The sequence below is a fragment of the Xenopus tropicalis genome, chromosome 1, assembly GCF_000004195.4.
Source record: "Xenopus tropicalis strain Nigerian chromosome 1, UCB_Xtro_10.0, whole genome shotgun sequence".
In the NCBI taxonomy this organism is placed as follows: domain Eukaryota; kingdom Metazoa; phylum Chordata; class Amphibia; order Anura; family Pipidae; genus Xenopus; species Xenopus tropicalis.
This window is the reverse complement of record NC_030677.2, coordinates 170,509,891-170,527,119: the sequence shown is the minus strand read 5'-3', so window position 1 is coordinate 170,527,119 and position 17,229 is coordinate 170,509,891. Positions and strand designations below refer to the sequence as shown.

Here is a 17,229-nt window from a genome sequence, read left to right as displayed (position 1 = left end):
TAACTGAAAAACCATTAAAAATAAAAGTGAATTAGAATGCGAACTACCCCTTTAAGCTAACTGATCCCAAACACAAATGTTTGCAGATCCCCTAACAGAAGTGCGCGTATGAATACTTTTACTACTAATACTAAACATTTTAGGGTAAAAAAAAAAAGCACCCCCACCCGCACTTTTGTACAGTATCCCTGGGAGGTAGTTGGGAGGTTAACTTTTTACGTCAGCAGTGAATCCACTAAGTGTCACATTAGCTGTAGGTCAGTCTGTGTATGGGCCATATTTAGCCTCCCCTAGTATCATCCTGCAAAAAAAAAAAAAATATATATATATTTATCTGTTGCAGGATGATGCTAGCTTACTTGCCCCCCCTTGGAAAATTTTCTGCGGACGCCCATGACAACAGGCTGCAACTTTCTTGCAGGAATAGATTTTCTTTGCTATGTTTTTTATCTCAGTATTGTTAAAATTTGATCCATTGATCTATAAGTTAAAATATTTCTCAACACTATCATAGAATCTGATACACAGGATGCTGGAATTTCTAACAATTACTCTGTGGCAGACTTTCTGGGAGCGTAGTGAGCATGCTCATTAGGAGCTCAAGCTGCTGCTGTGAGGAATGTATCGCAGCATATATAAAACTGTCTTACAGCTGCTAGCAAGAAAGAGGAGATGGTGGGAAGCTAATCCAATTTATTTGTAAAACTTACATTTTAGAAAGTAATTTATATTGTGTGATTTCTTTTTGGGCACCATTCGATAATGGTATGGTGTGATGCCATGGCCACCCCCTTTGACGTCACCATATAAGGTGGGTCAGGCTTGGATATAAAAGCTCGGCGAGATCGGGTACAGATGATGAAATTCCCAAACCAGAATTCAGTAGAGGGTATCTCCAAGTGATTAGATGCTGGAGTTTTCTTTTGGTACATCTTGTGGTTATTTGCTCTTTAATGTATGTTCAAATTCTAGTTATGGATCTAGATTTGGACAATGTGTTAGTCTGTCATTAGCTGTTGGCAAAAAAGTATTTGTTTGTGGTAGATGACTTTTTTTGTGTTGATAGAAGCACTGCAACTATATAAAATAAGCTTTGTTTATATTTATTGCCCACTATATAAAAGGACATTTTTGTGTGTAACTTTATGAATCCTTAAATTTACTTGGACAGAGGAACATAAACCGTGATATATAAAATGCTGCAGCAGAAATGAACTGGTATGCCCATATATTCATCACTTTTTTTTTGCGCTTTGAGTTTGTTACAGATGCCTTTGTTAGAGATAATTGATCATTTTTTTACTGTGTACTTATCTTCTAACTAAGCTGTTTGGCGATATAGTACAGTGTAGTACAATAATTTTCTTTTTACCCCTCTACCCCTTACTGGAATAGTTTCAGAATAGACTTAATATTGCTAGCAACTTTGTTTAAATGCCATCATTTTGCTAGAAATAATCCTGCTTTTTATAGACTACATGAAAAGGCTGACTGGCCTTTACTTTCTTAATTGCCAGAGGGGTCAAGAAAACCCCAAATCATTACATCTCCACATATATCTCTATAGTAAAATTACACATTACGAAACAAATAATTCTAGCTTCATTGCAGTCACCAGGGGGACCTATTCTTGATGCAGTTGTGGCGGGAATATGACGCATTGGCTTGGTTGGTGTCGATTCAGAGCCTGTCATTAAAATAATGCATTCGGCCATTTGTATAGATGCAAGTCTGCTGTGCCTACTGAAACCACCACCCTTGGACAACAGGAATGCATTCCATGCGGATAAAGACTACATCAACGAGTTGATGCAGCCCTTGCCCCCAATTTTTAAATCTAGCTGATTTTCTTATTTGGTAGGCAGTCAATCACATGTTCTTTTATTTGGCCACTGATAGCCACTTTCATGATATGCTGGGAGCGCTGTGTATCTTGTGCTTAGGTCACTGAAATATATTGTTGGGGCTTGGGCATGCTGGGTAGTTTTAAAGTGTTCTTACTGGCTACCTTTACTTGACTTAAATGGTGAGCCACAAACTTTTCTGTTGAATGTGTTCTGTAAGGTATAGTTTATATTCACAGCAGGAGTTGGAGTCTTTTTCTTTTGTTTTCTTTTTCTTTTGACTTACTCATGCCTTTACTAATAACTTGTGCCAAAGGAAACTAAATATTCTGTTTTTGTGCCACAGATCTAATCTTGTTCTCTGACTGAGGTCTGTGGAGAAAATCTAGCAAAATAACTTTTTATTTAGGCTAGAATTAGTTTGTAATGTGAAGTGGTAGGACATGCAGACATCATTATTCCGAGCGCCCTGTGAGATAGATTTAAGCAGTCACTCCAAATATACTACACTTTACAAGCTTTTTTTCCACAAGAGAGACTTTGATTTATTACTCAATTCAGATAAAATTCCACCCTGTTGAAGCAGTATTGGAAAGGAAAATTGATGCTTCTACAAGTTGTTATATACTCCATTTCCAAGAAAAAGCAGAAAATCGCAATTCAGCAAAATAAAAAGAGTGGCTGGAAGAGTAACTGTGTTCAATGAAATAGACATGATTTTTGGGGTGTATGTTCTTTTTTTTCCATTACCATGTAGTAGGATTTTAATCATAATAATTAAATTGTCTCCTACGGGTAATCACTGTCCTGACCTCGGAAAAAAAGTGATAAATTACAGCTATCCACGCAGCATTAACTTTGTCCTAAGATATATTTGCCCTTGTAGAGCTTCTACAGAGAAAACAGACAACAAAGCTACATAACAATATGCAGAGAAGCTTGTAATGGAAGGGAATATGTGCTTGTCCTATGTATTGTTTGCCCTCACTGTATTTTGACATGATTAGCAATGAAGGCATAGCTTACTTTAACAAAACATAATCCTGAGTATTAACACTTGCAATTGACCATTACAAATGTGCTTGTGTAAGGAGCACCGGGAGGCCGGCGCGCATTCCTACCTTCAAGCGCGCCGGTCCCCGGGCTCCTCTGGTACAGCGCGCTCCTGCGCGCACCTCTCTTCGGCGCGTCCCGACGCGCAATGGCAAAGGGCGCGCGCGCGCGCATGCGCAGTAGCTTTAGGTCCTCCCGGCGCTGCGCGATGACGTCAGTGGACGCGCTGACGTCACCTTGGCGCCAAATTCAAACTTAAAAAGCGGTTCCTTGCTTGTTTTCATTGCCCAAGCTGGTCCTGATTTCCTGGTGCCTTGCTAAGCTATATTATATCTGATTCTCTGGTTTTTGACTCCCTGCCTGACTTTTGACTACGATCCTTGCCGCCTGCCACTGACCTTGCCTGACTCTCTACTACGATCCTTGCTGCCTGCCACTGACCCTTGCCTGACCACGACTCCGATTACAGCTTTACCCTTGGTACCGCGTTGAATAACCTTGGCCGTAAGTAGGATCCCTGCCTCTCCCGCCGCAGAAAGTCCGGGGCCCCAAAAGGGCGTCGGTGAACACCGGGGTCGGCCGGGCTCTCCTGCTTATCTAAGGGGTTATTCCGGGCAGTTACCGGGCTCCTAAGCATACAGACTGTAACAGCTTGTCTATGGTGAGGAATTCTTGGTAGCATCAAGTAAAAACAAGCTGATGCCACATTATACTTTTATAACCTCTGACTGACTTTATGTCCAGTGTAAATTTGTACCTTGGCCTCTGGTTTTGACTTTGCAAGGGCTGTGTTTCCTTTTATCTGTCTTATTTAATGACATTTTCTTGAGGAATTAGTTTTAATTGATTTAGAATAAAGGGGGCCATACACTAAAAGATCTTTCCCTGAAATACCCACCTTAAGGTAAACAATATCAGATTGATCCGAGGGCCCAACAGTCCGATTACATTGACGGGATAAAGGCCATTGAGACCAAAACCGCATCAACGAGCTGATGTGCACTTTGCTTCGAAAACCTGCCTGACATTTGGGCAATTTTAGGTCCGATATCGATCCGGTAGGCCATTCTGAGGGCTCCATACAGGGGCTGAAAATCTGCTGACTCAGCCCATCTACAGCTTTTATGGGCCATTGTATGGCCACCCTTAGGCTTAGTCTTAATCTGAGTTAGAGTTGTATATGCTTTCGTCACTAATTCAAATTCTTGTGCTTTTTTTTTTCTTTTCTTACAGTGAATGATTTAGGTGGAGACATTAAGGGGGAAGGAAAAAGTTCATCGGCTGCAGACAAAGTTGTAGAAGAAATAAGAGCCAAAGGAGGAAAAGCTGTAGCCAATTATGGTATGTTATTCTGTGGAACACATGGAGTCATTATCTGATGTAGTGTGAGAACATACAATAAATGCACAATGCGAGTGTGTTGTGTATATGTATATATATATATGATGGTATGTTGAAATAAATCACTGACCTTATTGATGCTGTAGCTGTGAGTGCTTTCTACTGTTGAGTTTGATATATATATATATATATATATATATATAATATATATAAATATCTGAGTCCAGTGGTGTAACAATAGAGGAAGGCAGACCCTACGGTCAGGAGAGCAGGTGGCTAGTGGGAATTTGTAAGCAACACAGAGGATGTGACTTAGTGTGTGGGGGAAGGGTTACGGGGGCTGCTAGAGTTTGCTACTCTGTGCCAGGCCCATCCTAAGATTGTTTTTTGGGGGGGGCCCAGAGCATATTTTTATATGCATATGTTTATATGCTTTGTATAGTAGAGTATAATGTAAGCCTAGTTTTTCGGCACCAAAAATGTGCGGAAAAAGTCACCCTTGGCTTATATTCAAGTCGGGTGCCATGGGTCCCACCAGACTAGCACCCTCTGTCCTTTGTGTGCAGATTAGGTCACCTACAACCAGACCCTCCAGTGCCCTGGCCTCCTCCCAAATTCATCTTCATCTACCATCCTCACCTGTCACATTCTGCTCTAGACATTGCACTTTATATTCTATATAAACTATATATAATTTTGAAGGATTTCAAGCTAACCAATTTAGCTTGGTTGCTGATTGAGCTAAGGGGGTAGTACTCATAAGGTATCATTGCCATATTGTTTTTATTGACCCTCTTCTCCACTAACAGAGCTACTAGTTTACTGGGTTTTTTTTCAAATAAATATTTAAAAGCATATACCCCACTGATGCCTCATTTAATGTAATTTAATGTAATTTTATTGGTATTTATTTCCCACCCTAGGCTTATACTCAAGTCAATAAGTTTTTCCAGTTTTCTTAGGTAAAATGAGGTACCTCTGCTTATATTCAGATCGGCTTATACTCAAGTATATATGGTATATATAAACAAACAAGCAAGGAAATGCACTTGGAAAAAGATTAAACTGCAGAATTAACTTTGAGTGTGCATTATTTCCTTATGATAAAAGCAATTGGATACTGCACCAAAAAAGTGACTAAAATGATTTATCAATAATACATTGTATTATACACACAACTTAAGTATTGTGGGTTGTTGATACAGTCCTCTACCAGTGGGTCTCCTTGGGCCCCCATTATGATATAATATTTGCCTAGAAGCCTAGTTACAGTGTATGGCCCTGCTTTAGTAAAACCTCATTCTCCTCTGCCTAGACCTGATGCCACCTAGGCCAAATGTTACTAAAATGCAGTCCTCATAACTTTATTTAGTTTTGTAAACTGTTGTTGGAATCCAGGTAATCTCTTATGGTGACAGTGGAGTTTGTACTTCTTCCTATATGAGGTTTACCTTTTGTAGCTCTTTCTGAAGCAGACTAAGGATATATAAGACTTCCTTTCTAGTTTTGTAATGTATTGTTGGAATCTAGGAAGCCTCTTATGGCGACAATGGAGTTTCCACTTCTCCCGACATAAGGTTTACCTTTTGTAGTTCTTCCTGAAATCAGCATCACAAAGGACAAATAGGACATGATCATTTTTGTATTAATGTCAAGAGTGCTCAATGTTTTCCAAGAATCTTACTACACAATCCCTTACTGAGCATGCAATACTAAGGATCTTGGACAAAAACCTTGTTTAGATCAATCTCAAGATGCAAGCAGGACCTTTTCCTTTTATTCATATGATAGTTTTCTAATGTTTTGACAATACCACTTCAAAATGTTCTGAAAATAAAGAATATGGTTTTATTTGAATCAGTCAGTGACAATATTTCCGCTTTGCAGCTGCCAGCGTCTTCAAGATTTGAATACATTATCTGCACCATTGGAAGGGTACCATTGTTATACATCATAATTTGCCTAGTTATTGATAATGGGAAGGAGATTTAACACTGTTTGTGTGTTGGACATTTTAGCTAATACAGTTTATACAATCCTTTTAAAATCATGTTATTTATGTTATGAGGTAAAGAAGTTCTAATGTGCAGTATTCATTTATAATTCATAGCGCTGGAACTTTTCAGGCTTTTTGTGTAAAGCTTTTCTACAAATTGAACATATTTTCCTGTATGTAGTGCATGTAGTTTTTTTGAAGTGGATTTATTTTCAATTTGCTACAAATACTCTTATACTCGAGGGTTAGGCTCTTAAAAAGAGCTTATCATATCTGCACGAATGCAGCCTTTTATGTCTCCAGCAGCCTGCTACAGTTCAGCTGGATTTTAGTATTGTAACATTTTCTGTTATTGACAGTGTTTCTTCATCAGCTGCTGTGTGTGTTTAATGGCCACATGTGATCATAACATATATATTCTCTGCAATGTGTCTGTGCAGCTTTATGTTTTGGCATGCAATGCATTGATACTATACTGACCACTTACATATACCATCCAGAGAATAAACCTGAGTTGCTTTTCTACACCACATTGGTGTCATTGTAAACAAAAACAAAAAAACAAAAAAAAACCTTATTTATGGTCAGAGGTTGCTATGTATTATATACGCAACCTTCAGTTTGAATGTGTAATTTGTATTCCTCAAAGCCTGTTTTTTTAAATATAAGTACAAATAGTTTACTATCTGCAGTATTGCCCTGCCCCAGGCATCTATTCTGCTATAGGGCAATGCACTTTAATGGAAACTTGTAAACATATTTGGTGATGATCCCAACTGGTGGTAAATTTCTAGTATTTTTGCCAGTTGTTGGCATGCCCAACGTTTAGATAGAATAAAGGTAATTGGAAAATGGCACCATGTGGCCTTTCAAATGTTCAATGTGAAGTAAAGGCTACTGTAGACTTTAATTTACAGTGTGAAAAATCTGTTGTGTTCCTTTAGAAAATTTTAGAATTGTCTAGACTGGCACAGGGATGATTGCCAGCCCCATGCACATCTCTATATTTGCCTTAAAGGGATACTGACACCACAAATTAAACCTTTTTTACATCTATCATAACATTGTCTTTGCATGCTATTTATAATTTTGCCTTAAAAGTATTTGCCCAATGTTGTTATATTACCTATCTGATCCCCCATGTCCCTCTATGAGGAGGCTGCCATATTTGTGCAGCAGGAGTCCCTTAGCATTAGCATCAGGTTGGTAAAACAGGTTTAGGAACTTCAAGTAACAATTATCAACATGACCTATAGGGAACTTTTAATGTACATTCATATTTTTAAGAGTAGTCTTTTAGTGTCAGTATCACTTTAAAGACTCTAAACACAGCACACTGATATTTAACATATAGTTTCTGCCTACATTTGCTGTGCCTAATCATTTAAAACTTGCTTATATATCGCTAAAATGCTAGGGCAAGGGTGCCCAAAAGGTAGGTTGTAATCTACCTGCAGGTCTTGAGCTGGTTAACCGTAGGTCACAGCGGACTGGCATGATTCATGCACACCTCCATTTGGTCCCTGTACTGCACAATGGTTTCAGACATAATTGCTGATAATTTAAAAGTAGATTCTGTGGGCTGTAGGGCTTTCCTGCTGACCCTGGCCTTCTGCCATACCCAGTAAAGCTATGACAATGGGACAATGGGAGGAAACAAATTAGACGGTGCAAAGTTTGCTCCATTTCTTATACTCAATAGCAGTACTGTACAACTGTTCACACAGTATATAGCAGGGCATTTATTTACTATACTAAATGTTTAAGAGCAAGGTTAAAATAAAACGAGCATGCCATTCGGAGATCATTGGAGCTTTTAAAAAGTCTGAGTATATAAAATCTAGTGGAGGACAATGCCTGACCTGTGGACCTCCAGCTGGCAGCCATGTCCTATAGCATGCTCCTCGTAGTGTTGACCCATCTGCTGATTGAAAAGAAACCACTGCTTGCTCAGGCTTCCTAGACCTAAAGAGAAAATTGTGCTTTTTATTGCTTTACCACCTTATTGTGTTCTGTTTAATGTGAACACAAGTAATGTAAAAGTGATGTCTTTTTAGAATGAATTTTTGTCTGAAGGGTTACATTGTTTTTTTCCTTTAAGAGATAAGTGCTTTCCAATCACTTAAACATCCTACCCTTCAACATGAGCTCCGGGATGTGCGGTTATCATTTCCTGCTTATAAACACTGAGCTGCTAAATCCCTTTTGCTGTTCTGTCAGTAGCACCTTTAGCTTCTGATTGATGGTATAGGAATTCCTCCAGCTACTAGTTTATTTCTTGAAAATGTGAAAACCAAAGGCTAAGATGCTTATGAAAAGCTTTTACTTTGAATTCTTAACTATTTCCTACCCTTCTAGATTCCGTGGAGGCTGGAGAGAAGCTTGTGCAGACTGCCTTGGATGCGTTTGGTCGAATAGGTAACCTTTTCAGCAACTCTTTATACTGCGCACTCCCTCTGATTAAATTAGCTGAGATCTTTCCTTTGTTAATTTGTTTTTTGTCACTATTGCCTATTAAACTCATTGCATGTACAGTGGTGTGAAAAACTATTTGCCCCCTTCCTGATTTCTTATTCTTTTGCATGTTTGTCACACTTAAATGTTTCTGCTCATCAAAAACCGTTAACTATTAGTCAAAGATAACATAATTGAACACAAAATGCAGTTTTTAAATGAAGGTTTACGTTATTAAGGGAGAAAAAAAACTCCAAATCTACATGGCCCTGTGTGAAAAAGTGATTGCCCCCCTTGTTAAAAAATAACTTAACTGTGGTTTATCAATTTCAATTTTCAATATCAATTTCTGTAGTCACCCCCAGGCCTGATTACTGCCACACCTGTTTCAATCAAGAAATCACTTAAATAGGAGCTACCTGACACAGAGAAGTAGACCAAAAGCACCTCAAAAGCTAGACATCATGCCAAGATCCAAAGAAATTGCTTTTAAGCAAAAAGAACATTATGGCTCGTCTCAATTTTGCTAAAAAACATCTCAATGATTGCCAAGACTTTTGGGAAAATATCTTGTGGACCGACAAGACAAAAGTTGAACTTTTTGGAAGGTGCGTGTCCCGTTACATCTGGCGTAAAAGTAACACAGCATTTCAGAAAAAGAACATCATACCAACAGTAAAATATGGTGGCGGTAGTGTGATGGTCTGGGGTTGTTTTGCTGCTTCAGGACCTGGAAGGCTTGCTGTGATAGATGGAACCATGAATTCTACTGTCTACCAAAAAATCCTGAAGGAGAATGTCTGGCCATCTGTTCGTCAACTCAAGCTGAAGCGATCTTGGGTGCTGCAGCAGGACAATGACCCAAAACAAACCAGCAAATCCACCTCTGAATGGCTGAAGAAAAACAAAATGAAGACTTTGGAGTGGCCTAGTCAAAGTCCTGACCTGAATCCTATTGAGATGTTGTGGCATGACCTTAAAAAGGCGGTTCATGCTAGAAAACCCTCAAATAAAGCTGAATTACAACAATTCTGCAAAGATGAGTGAGCCAAAATTCCTCCAGAGCGCTGTAAAAGACTCGTTGCAAGTTATCGCAAACGCTTGATTGCAGTTATTGCTGCTAAGGGTGGCCCAACCAGTTATTAGGTTCAGAGGGCAATTACTTTTTCACACAGGGCCATGTAGGTTTGGATTTTTTTTCTCCCTAAATAATAAAAACCCTCATTTAAAAACTGCATTTTGTGTTTACTTGTGTTATCTTTGACTAATAGTTAAATGTGTTTGATGATCAGAAACATTTAAGTGTGACAAACATGCAAAAGAATAAGAAATCAGGAAGGGGGCAAATAGTTTTTCACACCACTGTATATTGTGTGACTACAATGTAGATCAATTCATTTACCACCTATTCATTATTTCAGTGTGTTTTTAAAGTTGGGTTTGCTTTTATGTATGTACTAGTATGATGGCACTAATTACTGTCCAAGACTCATAACATTTGCTTTTATTTTGCCTTTCAGCCTTTATTTCATTATAGTGATAAATCTTTTTGCTTTTTCTTTTCAGACATTGTCGTAAACAATGCTGGGTAAGTACGGCAGCTAAGCTTGACTAATGGCATTGGGAAGACAAAAACCAGCCTTGACTGTCACCAAGCCTGGTCATTTTCTAGCTAACCGGCACAGACAGATGGAGGCTATTTTGTTTGGGATAGCTAATTATAGAATTTATGAATATTAAAATCACCAATTATCATTCTTGATGATGCTCATGATGTTCATGCTGTGAAGGAAATAGAAAATGTTGTTGATTAAAAGTATAATAGTAGTGTGGTTCATTTGTAAGTACTGCATATCCATTGTCATTCAAAATCCTACTGCTGGCACAAAGAATAAAAAAAGCCCATTTTTATGCAGGTATCAGAATGAATTGCCCCTTCCACTTTTATGTATCATTTCTGCCACATTATCCTTTGTTTATTATAGTCAAGCAGTAATCTCAGTGTAAATATTGCCACTCCCTGCACCCCCTTTTATTTAGCTGCACCTAATAGCCATGGTAACCAATGTCTTATTATCTTTTCCCATCTAACAATTAACCCTTTCCATTCTTATTTACATAATCTCTGTCTCAGAACTTGTCCTCCATTTTTCCACATAATCTTTATATGGCTTCCTGTCCTATTCACATTTCAAGACTTGCCTGCCTGTTTGTATGTATGTGCCACGTTAATTGGAGCAGTGCTGCAATGAAGTTCTATGCAGTTCAGCTTTGAATGATGACCCAATTCACATATATGTAGCAAACTGACTAATGTGCTGGACTATTGTATCATAGCTTTTTTTTATTTTATCATAGATTTTTTTATTGTATCATAGCTTTTTTGGTCAATTAGCATATAAGTGATCATGGTAACTTATGATCATTATGTTCATAGCGGAGATTACGCAATTGTATGAGAGATCGATCCATATATGATCCAATTTAATTGCTCATAATGTTTTTAGAAACATTAAGTTTCTTGGGTTTTCACATTATCAATATTAAAGGTTTTTGTGCAGTGAGCAGAGAAAACTCTTGTGATCATACAGTACCCACATAGGATCTGCTATCAGCCTAGTAAGACTTTGTGATATTAGACTTAAAGGAGAAGGAAAATAATTTTGTCTTTTTACTGCCAATAGATCAGCCACATTAGTGCCACCTAGAACATATATTTATTCTGCAGAAAGCTTTACCATACCTGAGTAAACAACCCTAGAAGCTCCCTTTGTTTGTTTAAGATAGCAGCTGCCATTTTAGTTTGGTCTCCATAGCTTCCTGCTGCAGCTCTAGCCATTGGTAGCTCAGATCACACATTCCTAAGGGAGGGGGGAGTGGATTCTTATAAATTTTTATAGGAGGGGGAGCAGGAGAAGGGAGAGAGGAGAAGCTGCACAGACTGAGAGAGGAAGTCAAAAAAGGAGACCAGAAATCCTGTGTTTCTTTTGATAGAGGACTCCATGCAGCTTTTCTGTGCTTATGGCAGTATTTACATAGGCCTTTCTGATAAACCTTACTTAGTTTTTACCTTTCCTTCTCCTTTAATAATGTGGAATATCTGTAATGGAATCTTTCAGAATAAAATAATTAGCTTTTTAAGTACAAAACAACTGGAGACTGTAGAGATTTGTAGCGATACTGTATCATGCAATATTTGTTTGAAGGGTTTATTTCTAATTCATTTTACTAGAGACATTAAATTATATGAACACTGGCTATTTAAACAGAAAATCCATATGTTAATATAAACTGTGCTGTAATTAAATATTATTCACAGACACCCGTGAACAGTTAAGGCAAGCATACATCAGTGGGCTAATTCATAGTAGTAACATAACAGCATTCAGGAGAGAGGTAGTGGAGTACACATTATTGTACAATTAACTTTCAAAGCACGTTCTGAAATCAGTGCATTATCATATGCATACTAGACAGTTCTATGACAGTGATACACACTGTGATACTCAGTAAACAATGCACTGCAGTAAGTCTAAATGTCAGGAAATTTTGCTATTTCGAAAGATATCCAGCTGTGCAATTGCTGTTCATGAACCACAGTACTTTGCTTTTAAAAACTGTGTGCAGTTATTGTCAAACCTTATTTACAGTTGCCAAATACACAGTTCAGAAAAACTGAGTGCAATAAGTTAAAAATTGGCAACCTAGCAGGAAAGATACAAGGTTTATGGCAGCTTGGCCCATGAGATCGAACAGGCAGGGCAACTCAAATAAACAAATATGCCACAAAAAAAAAAAAAATCAGACCCATAATGAAATAATAGACTTTACCATATATTTATTCTAACAAATTAGGGTGCCCGCAAAAACAGGTGAAAGGCATTAAATAACTCTAGCTTCTTTGTGTTTTTTCTGGGCTTTAGACAATCCATTGGTGTCTTGAAGTCCCCTAGCTTGTCCATCTACAGTACCAAAAGCTATTTTAATGGTGGTCTTTAAGCATTAACTGCACTGGCTAAATTAAAAGTCAATAAACTTTCCCTAGTAAATTTTTAAGAATATGTATAGGGTTCCTCTTATAGAATAGCCACATTAATTAAAAAGATGTTGGTACACTTACAGTCCCAAGTGTTTTAGCAATCACAGACCTTTGTTCTTTGCCTACTGCATCACTTAATACTGTAGGCAGTCAGCAATATTTCCAATTTAGTTTAGCCTGGCTACTACCTAAAGCTGGCCATACACGCACCGATAATATTGTAGGAAACCCCGTTTCGTACGATATTTGGTGCGTGTATGGCAAGTCGGTGAGTCGACCGATATCCCAGGAGGCTGCTGATATCGCCGATCGGCCAGGTTAAAAGATTTTGATCAGGCGCCTGATCAAAATCTGCCTTCAGGGCTTAATTGGCAGAAGGAAGTAGAAATCCTATTGTTTCTACCTCCTTATCTGCTGTTTCAGCCCTGAACGGTTAGTGGCCGATTGTGCGATCTTTCGTGCGACCGATGGTCACACGAAAGATCGGAAATCGTCTTGTGTGTGGCCACCTTAAGGCACCTACAAAGTGGACACACCCATACCACATAAGCAACCTTTTATTAACTGACAAAGCCAATGTGAACCTATCATGTCTAGCCCCCAAACCTATACGCCTCACACTCATCAATATGGAAACAGTGTCTACGAAAATATCAGATTAGCACTTACCCTTATCTCTCATTTCATTGGTGAACAATGCCAATTGCATCCCAGGGCAACAGAAAGCTTTCCTTACAGATTGGGCTGACCACAATTTAACCAGAATAGTAGATTTTATAAATTCCCAATAAAGCACTGGAATACCTTCAGATTAAACATTTTGTAACTACTTTGACTGGGGCCCAAAGCAATAGGCAACCTTCTTCCTGCCAAAAAGTACTGAGGGACACCAACCCCTGTAGAGGCCTGATATCCCACTTATATCAGCTGTTGAACTCCCTTCCGGTAGATCCTTTTCCAAAACATTTATATATGCAACATTGGGAAACAGAAATGGACCTGACCTCACACCAATGGTCTAAAATCTGGGAAAATCCCTGTGCGATTGTGGCATGTACCCAACACAAAGAAAGCATCTATAAAGTAATGATGCCCTGGTACCTTACCCCAGATAGATTAGCAAAAATATTTCCCCAAACACAACCCTTCTGTTGGAGAGGCTGCCCCACTAGAGATACGCTAAGCCACATTTTATGGCAATGCCCCAGAATTACAGAATACTGGAAGCAGTTATTAAATTAATAGAGACAGTTTTGAGAATGCCAATAGGTATTGAAATGCCCCACTTATTATTAGCTCTCCCACTTCCTTGCCTTAACAACCCAGCACAGAGATTGATCAACCATATCGCTACAGCAGCTAGACTAGCATCCCTAATATCCCTACTGTTCAGGAGGTTATTCTAAGAGTTGAAACCAATACAAAAAATTTGAGGAAATGACCACTAGAATTGCTAACAAGGTAACTGGGAATAATACAAGACCTCTGTCTAAAAATACTGAGGCCTTTTGGCTTCCAGTTTACCCCCCCTCTGGCTATGAGAAGTGTCACTGGGATTGGAACTCAGAAGAACCACAGAAGTTGGAAAGTGAATGTATTTTCAGTTTCAGGCTGTGCAGAAAAACAAAAAGGACAACATAGATACTTCTTAATTAAAACCACTCACAAAAAATATGTTCAGCACAAGCCCCATTTATTGACCTTATGTTAAACAATGTACTATACTGCCCTGTAATGGACAATCTGATTGTGCTCCTTGGCGTGTTAATATTAGGATTGTAGAAGAAATAAGGGATTCGAACATTTTCAGTATTTTAAGTTTATTTAACTGTGCTTTTTTTTTTTTTTTTTGGGAGCTAGAATTTAGAGTTTTCAGATGGGGAAATTACCCATTGTATTTTATACAGCTTGTCCGTTATCTGCTGTTTAAATATGTGTCTTTTGCCCTGTTCATCTTTAATGGCTGCCCACAGCTACACAGCAGCTTATTTATATTACTTTTATTTTTGAGTTGCAGAAGAAATTGTTACACAATTGTTACTGGTGCAGTGTTGTACATTATATTTAAAATTTTCTTTAAAGTGTTTGCTACTATTTCCCGGAATCGCTTAACTGTTGGTGTGGCCTTTTCTGATTGATAAGCATTGGGAGCTGTGAGAAGAACAGCATCTCTAACCAATCTTATTGCTCTCTGCAATCTTATCTGAAGCATCAAATTCCAATAACTGATTAGTTTGTAATGTAATTCCTAGTACTGAGGATACAATTACCCTCTACCTTATCTGTAGGTCAGGTTATACTACTTTTGTTATTTTGCAGCCATTGTAACACTTTTTTCTTGCATGTTGTTAATTACTATGTTTCTTATTCCTTTACTGAATTCTTTAAAATCTCTCCAAACTGAAAGATTGAATGTTATGTATAGGGTAAAATTGGCATTAGAGTCAGAGTGTGGCTGTTACATAATCATTAGTAGGTGTTGTAGTATCTGTCTTCCATGGTATTAGGAAACTGGAAATTAAGGAGATAGATACTAGACTCAAAGAGGAAAATGCCATATTAACAGTGGCTATTCTTGTTTATCCATATACACTATGTGTTTTTTAATGTGTGTGTCCTTGTGCATATTATGAAGGTCGAAGTACTAGAACACTGAAATTCTGTTTAAAGGAGAAGGAATGAGTTAATCACGAGGGAAGGGGGGTGGTGCCAATTTGTAAGACACCCCCACGGATTACAATCAATTTCCTCAGACCCCAAACTGAGCTACTCTTCATGTAAATTCCCATGTGCATGTATTTTCCTGTCCTAGGGATCTTTGACAAATGCCGCTTCTATCTGTGTGTAGCTACACATGCCTGCATTTTAGCTTTTGGGCCGATCCCCGCTTGCCCCCTTCCACAGGCGGAAACTCTGATTGTCAATTTTTATTGTATGAATGTATGTTCCAGATGTTACATAATTAGATTAAACCAATTCTCCAATTAGTTCCAGTAGTATTTTTAAACTTACTGCTAAGTTGTATGTATTTTATGGTAGCTTTTAAACAATAAATTAAAGTTACCAATCGCTGAGTAATCCAAAGCGCATACTTACATGCTGCTAGTTATATCTCCAGGCCTGGTGCAGATGTGGACAGTGTGATCAACTGAAATCTGCTGTAGCTACTCCTCTGAGCAACCAAGAAAAAGGTTGGGGTATCTAAGATGCCAGTGTATCACTAAGAAGCCAGGAGGAGCATGCAGGCATTTATATTTTAGAGTTTGTGTTTGCTTTTTATTAAAATTAACATCAATATAACACCAGATGTAGTAAAAGATTAGCGCTGCTCTACCATTTTTTACTTTCAGTGTTTTTATAAATAAGTAATTCTTGGGGTTTTGACTGCCTAAATAAGTAGTATTTTGCTATTTTGGTAGAATCTGCAAAAGTGAGCAAATATACATTAAATTACCCTAGACAGCATTGTAAAAGTGATAAGAAGAAATTATTTACGTAACAGGCTTTTTATAGGTTTCAGAAATGTTATCACAGCACTTGGAGAAGCAGTTTTTCTTTGTGCTTCTAACTTCCAGGCAAGGCAAGCTCTACTGAAGTAAAGCCATAGGGGAAAAAAGACATTAGTGTAATAATTGGTCTATAAGAGGCTCCAGCGATTCCTCCCTAATCTCACATATGTTAATCAGTAAGCAAAGGAAGCTGAACTCTCATCTACATAAAAATTTTTATAAACATATTTATAATTGTAAATATGAAGTGAAATATATAGTCCTATATATGCAAAGTGTGCATTCTGACATTCTGATGTAAGTGGTGTGCATCATCATGTATATAATACAAAATAGATAAGAATAACATATAAAATATATCTTCAAAATCCCCTCAGTGTTCTGTGAGGCCTTTGTATAGCAATATATATGGTAATTGGACCCTTTTTATCAGAAAGAGGTCAATTGGTTGATGAGTGTATAGAAAAAGCATAGATTCTGACTTATTTTTTATCTGTCTACACAACTGTGGTACCAGCTAATAAAGGCTTCCTCCCAACTGTCCCGATTTTGACAGCTCAACCCTCAGTCCCAGATTCTTACTAAAAAGTCCCTCATTTCCCTTTAATCTCCTGCACTGAATGCTAAAAAAGATACAAATTTAATTTAAAGTAGCTGTTGGCAGAGAGCCCAGAAATCTTAACGAGCTTCAGCTACACTTAGAAACATTGTTTCTCACATTTAATTAAATAAGTAGCTTTTGGCAGAGAGCCCAGAAAGTTAAAAAGCCCCCCCTGCCCTGAGATACAATTGTAACTAATAAGCTGAACAGGTCTCTTGGGGGAACTGAGACTTACAGTTTCTCCTTTTTCAGCAAAACTGTAATAACACATAAAACCCCCAGAAATGTGTTCAAACTTTAAATAACCTGCCAAATTTAGTCAAATGGGAGTGGTATTTAGGGGGTGTGTTCACAAAAATGGGCGCGGTCAATTTATATTTTTATGTGTAGTA

At 38.0% G+C, this 17,229-nt stretch overlaps 1 protein-coding gene across 2 annotated transcripts in view; it reads left to right on the top strand.

The window, feature by feature from the left end:
- Positions 1–17,229, top strand: part of hsd17b4 (hydroxysteroid (17-beta) dehydrogenase 4) — a 130,049-nt gene that overhangs the window by 20,793 nt on the left and 92,027 nt on the right. For both annotated transcript variants that reach the window (XM_012963829.3, NM_001032319.1), the window contains exons 3-5: positions 4,131–4,238; positions 8,593–8,652; positions 10,255–10,276. In XM_012963829.3, coding sequence (XP_012819283.1) covers positions 4,131–4,238; positions 8,593–8,652; positions 10,255–10,276 — 190 coding nt within the window. The remainder of the gene's footprint in view (positions 1–4,130; positions 4,239–8,592; positions 8,653–10,254; positions 10,277–17,229) is intronic.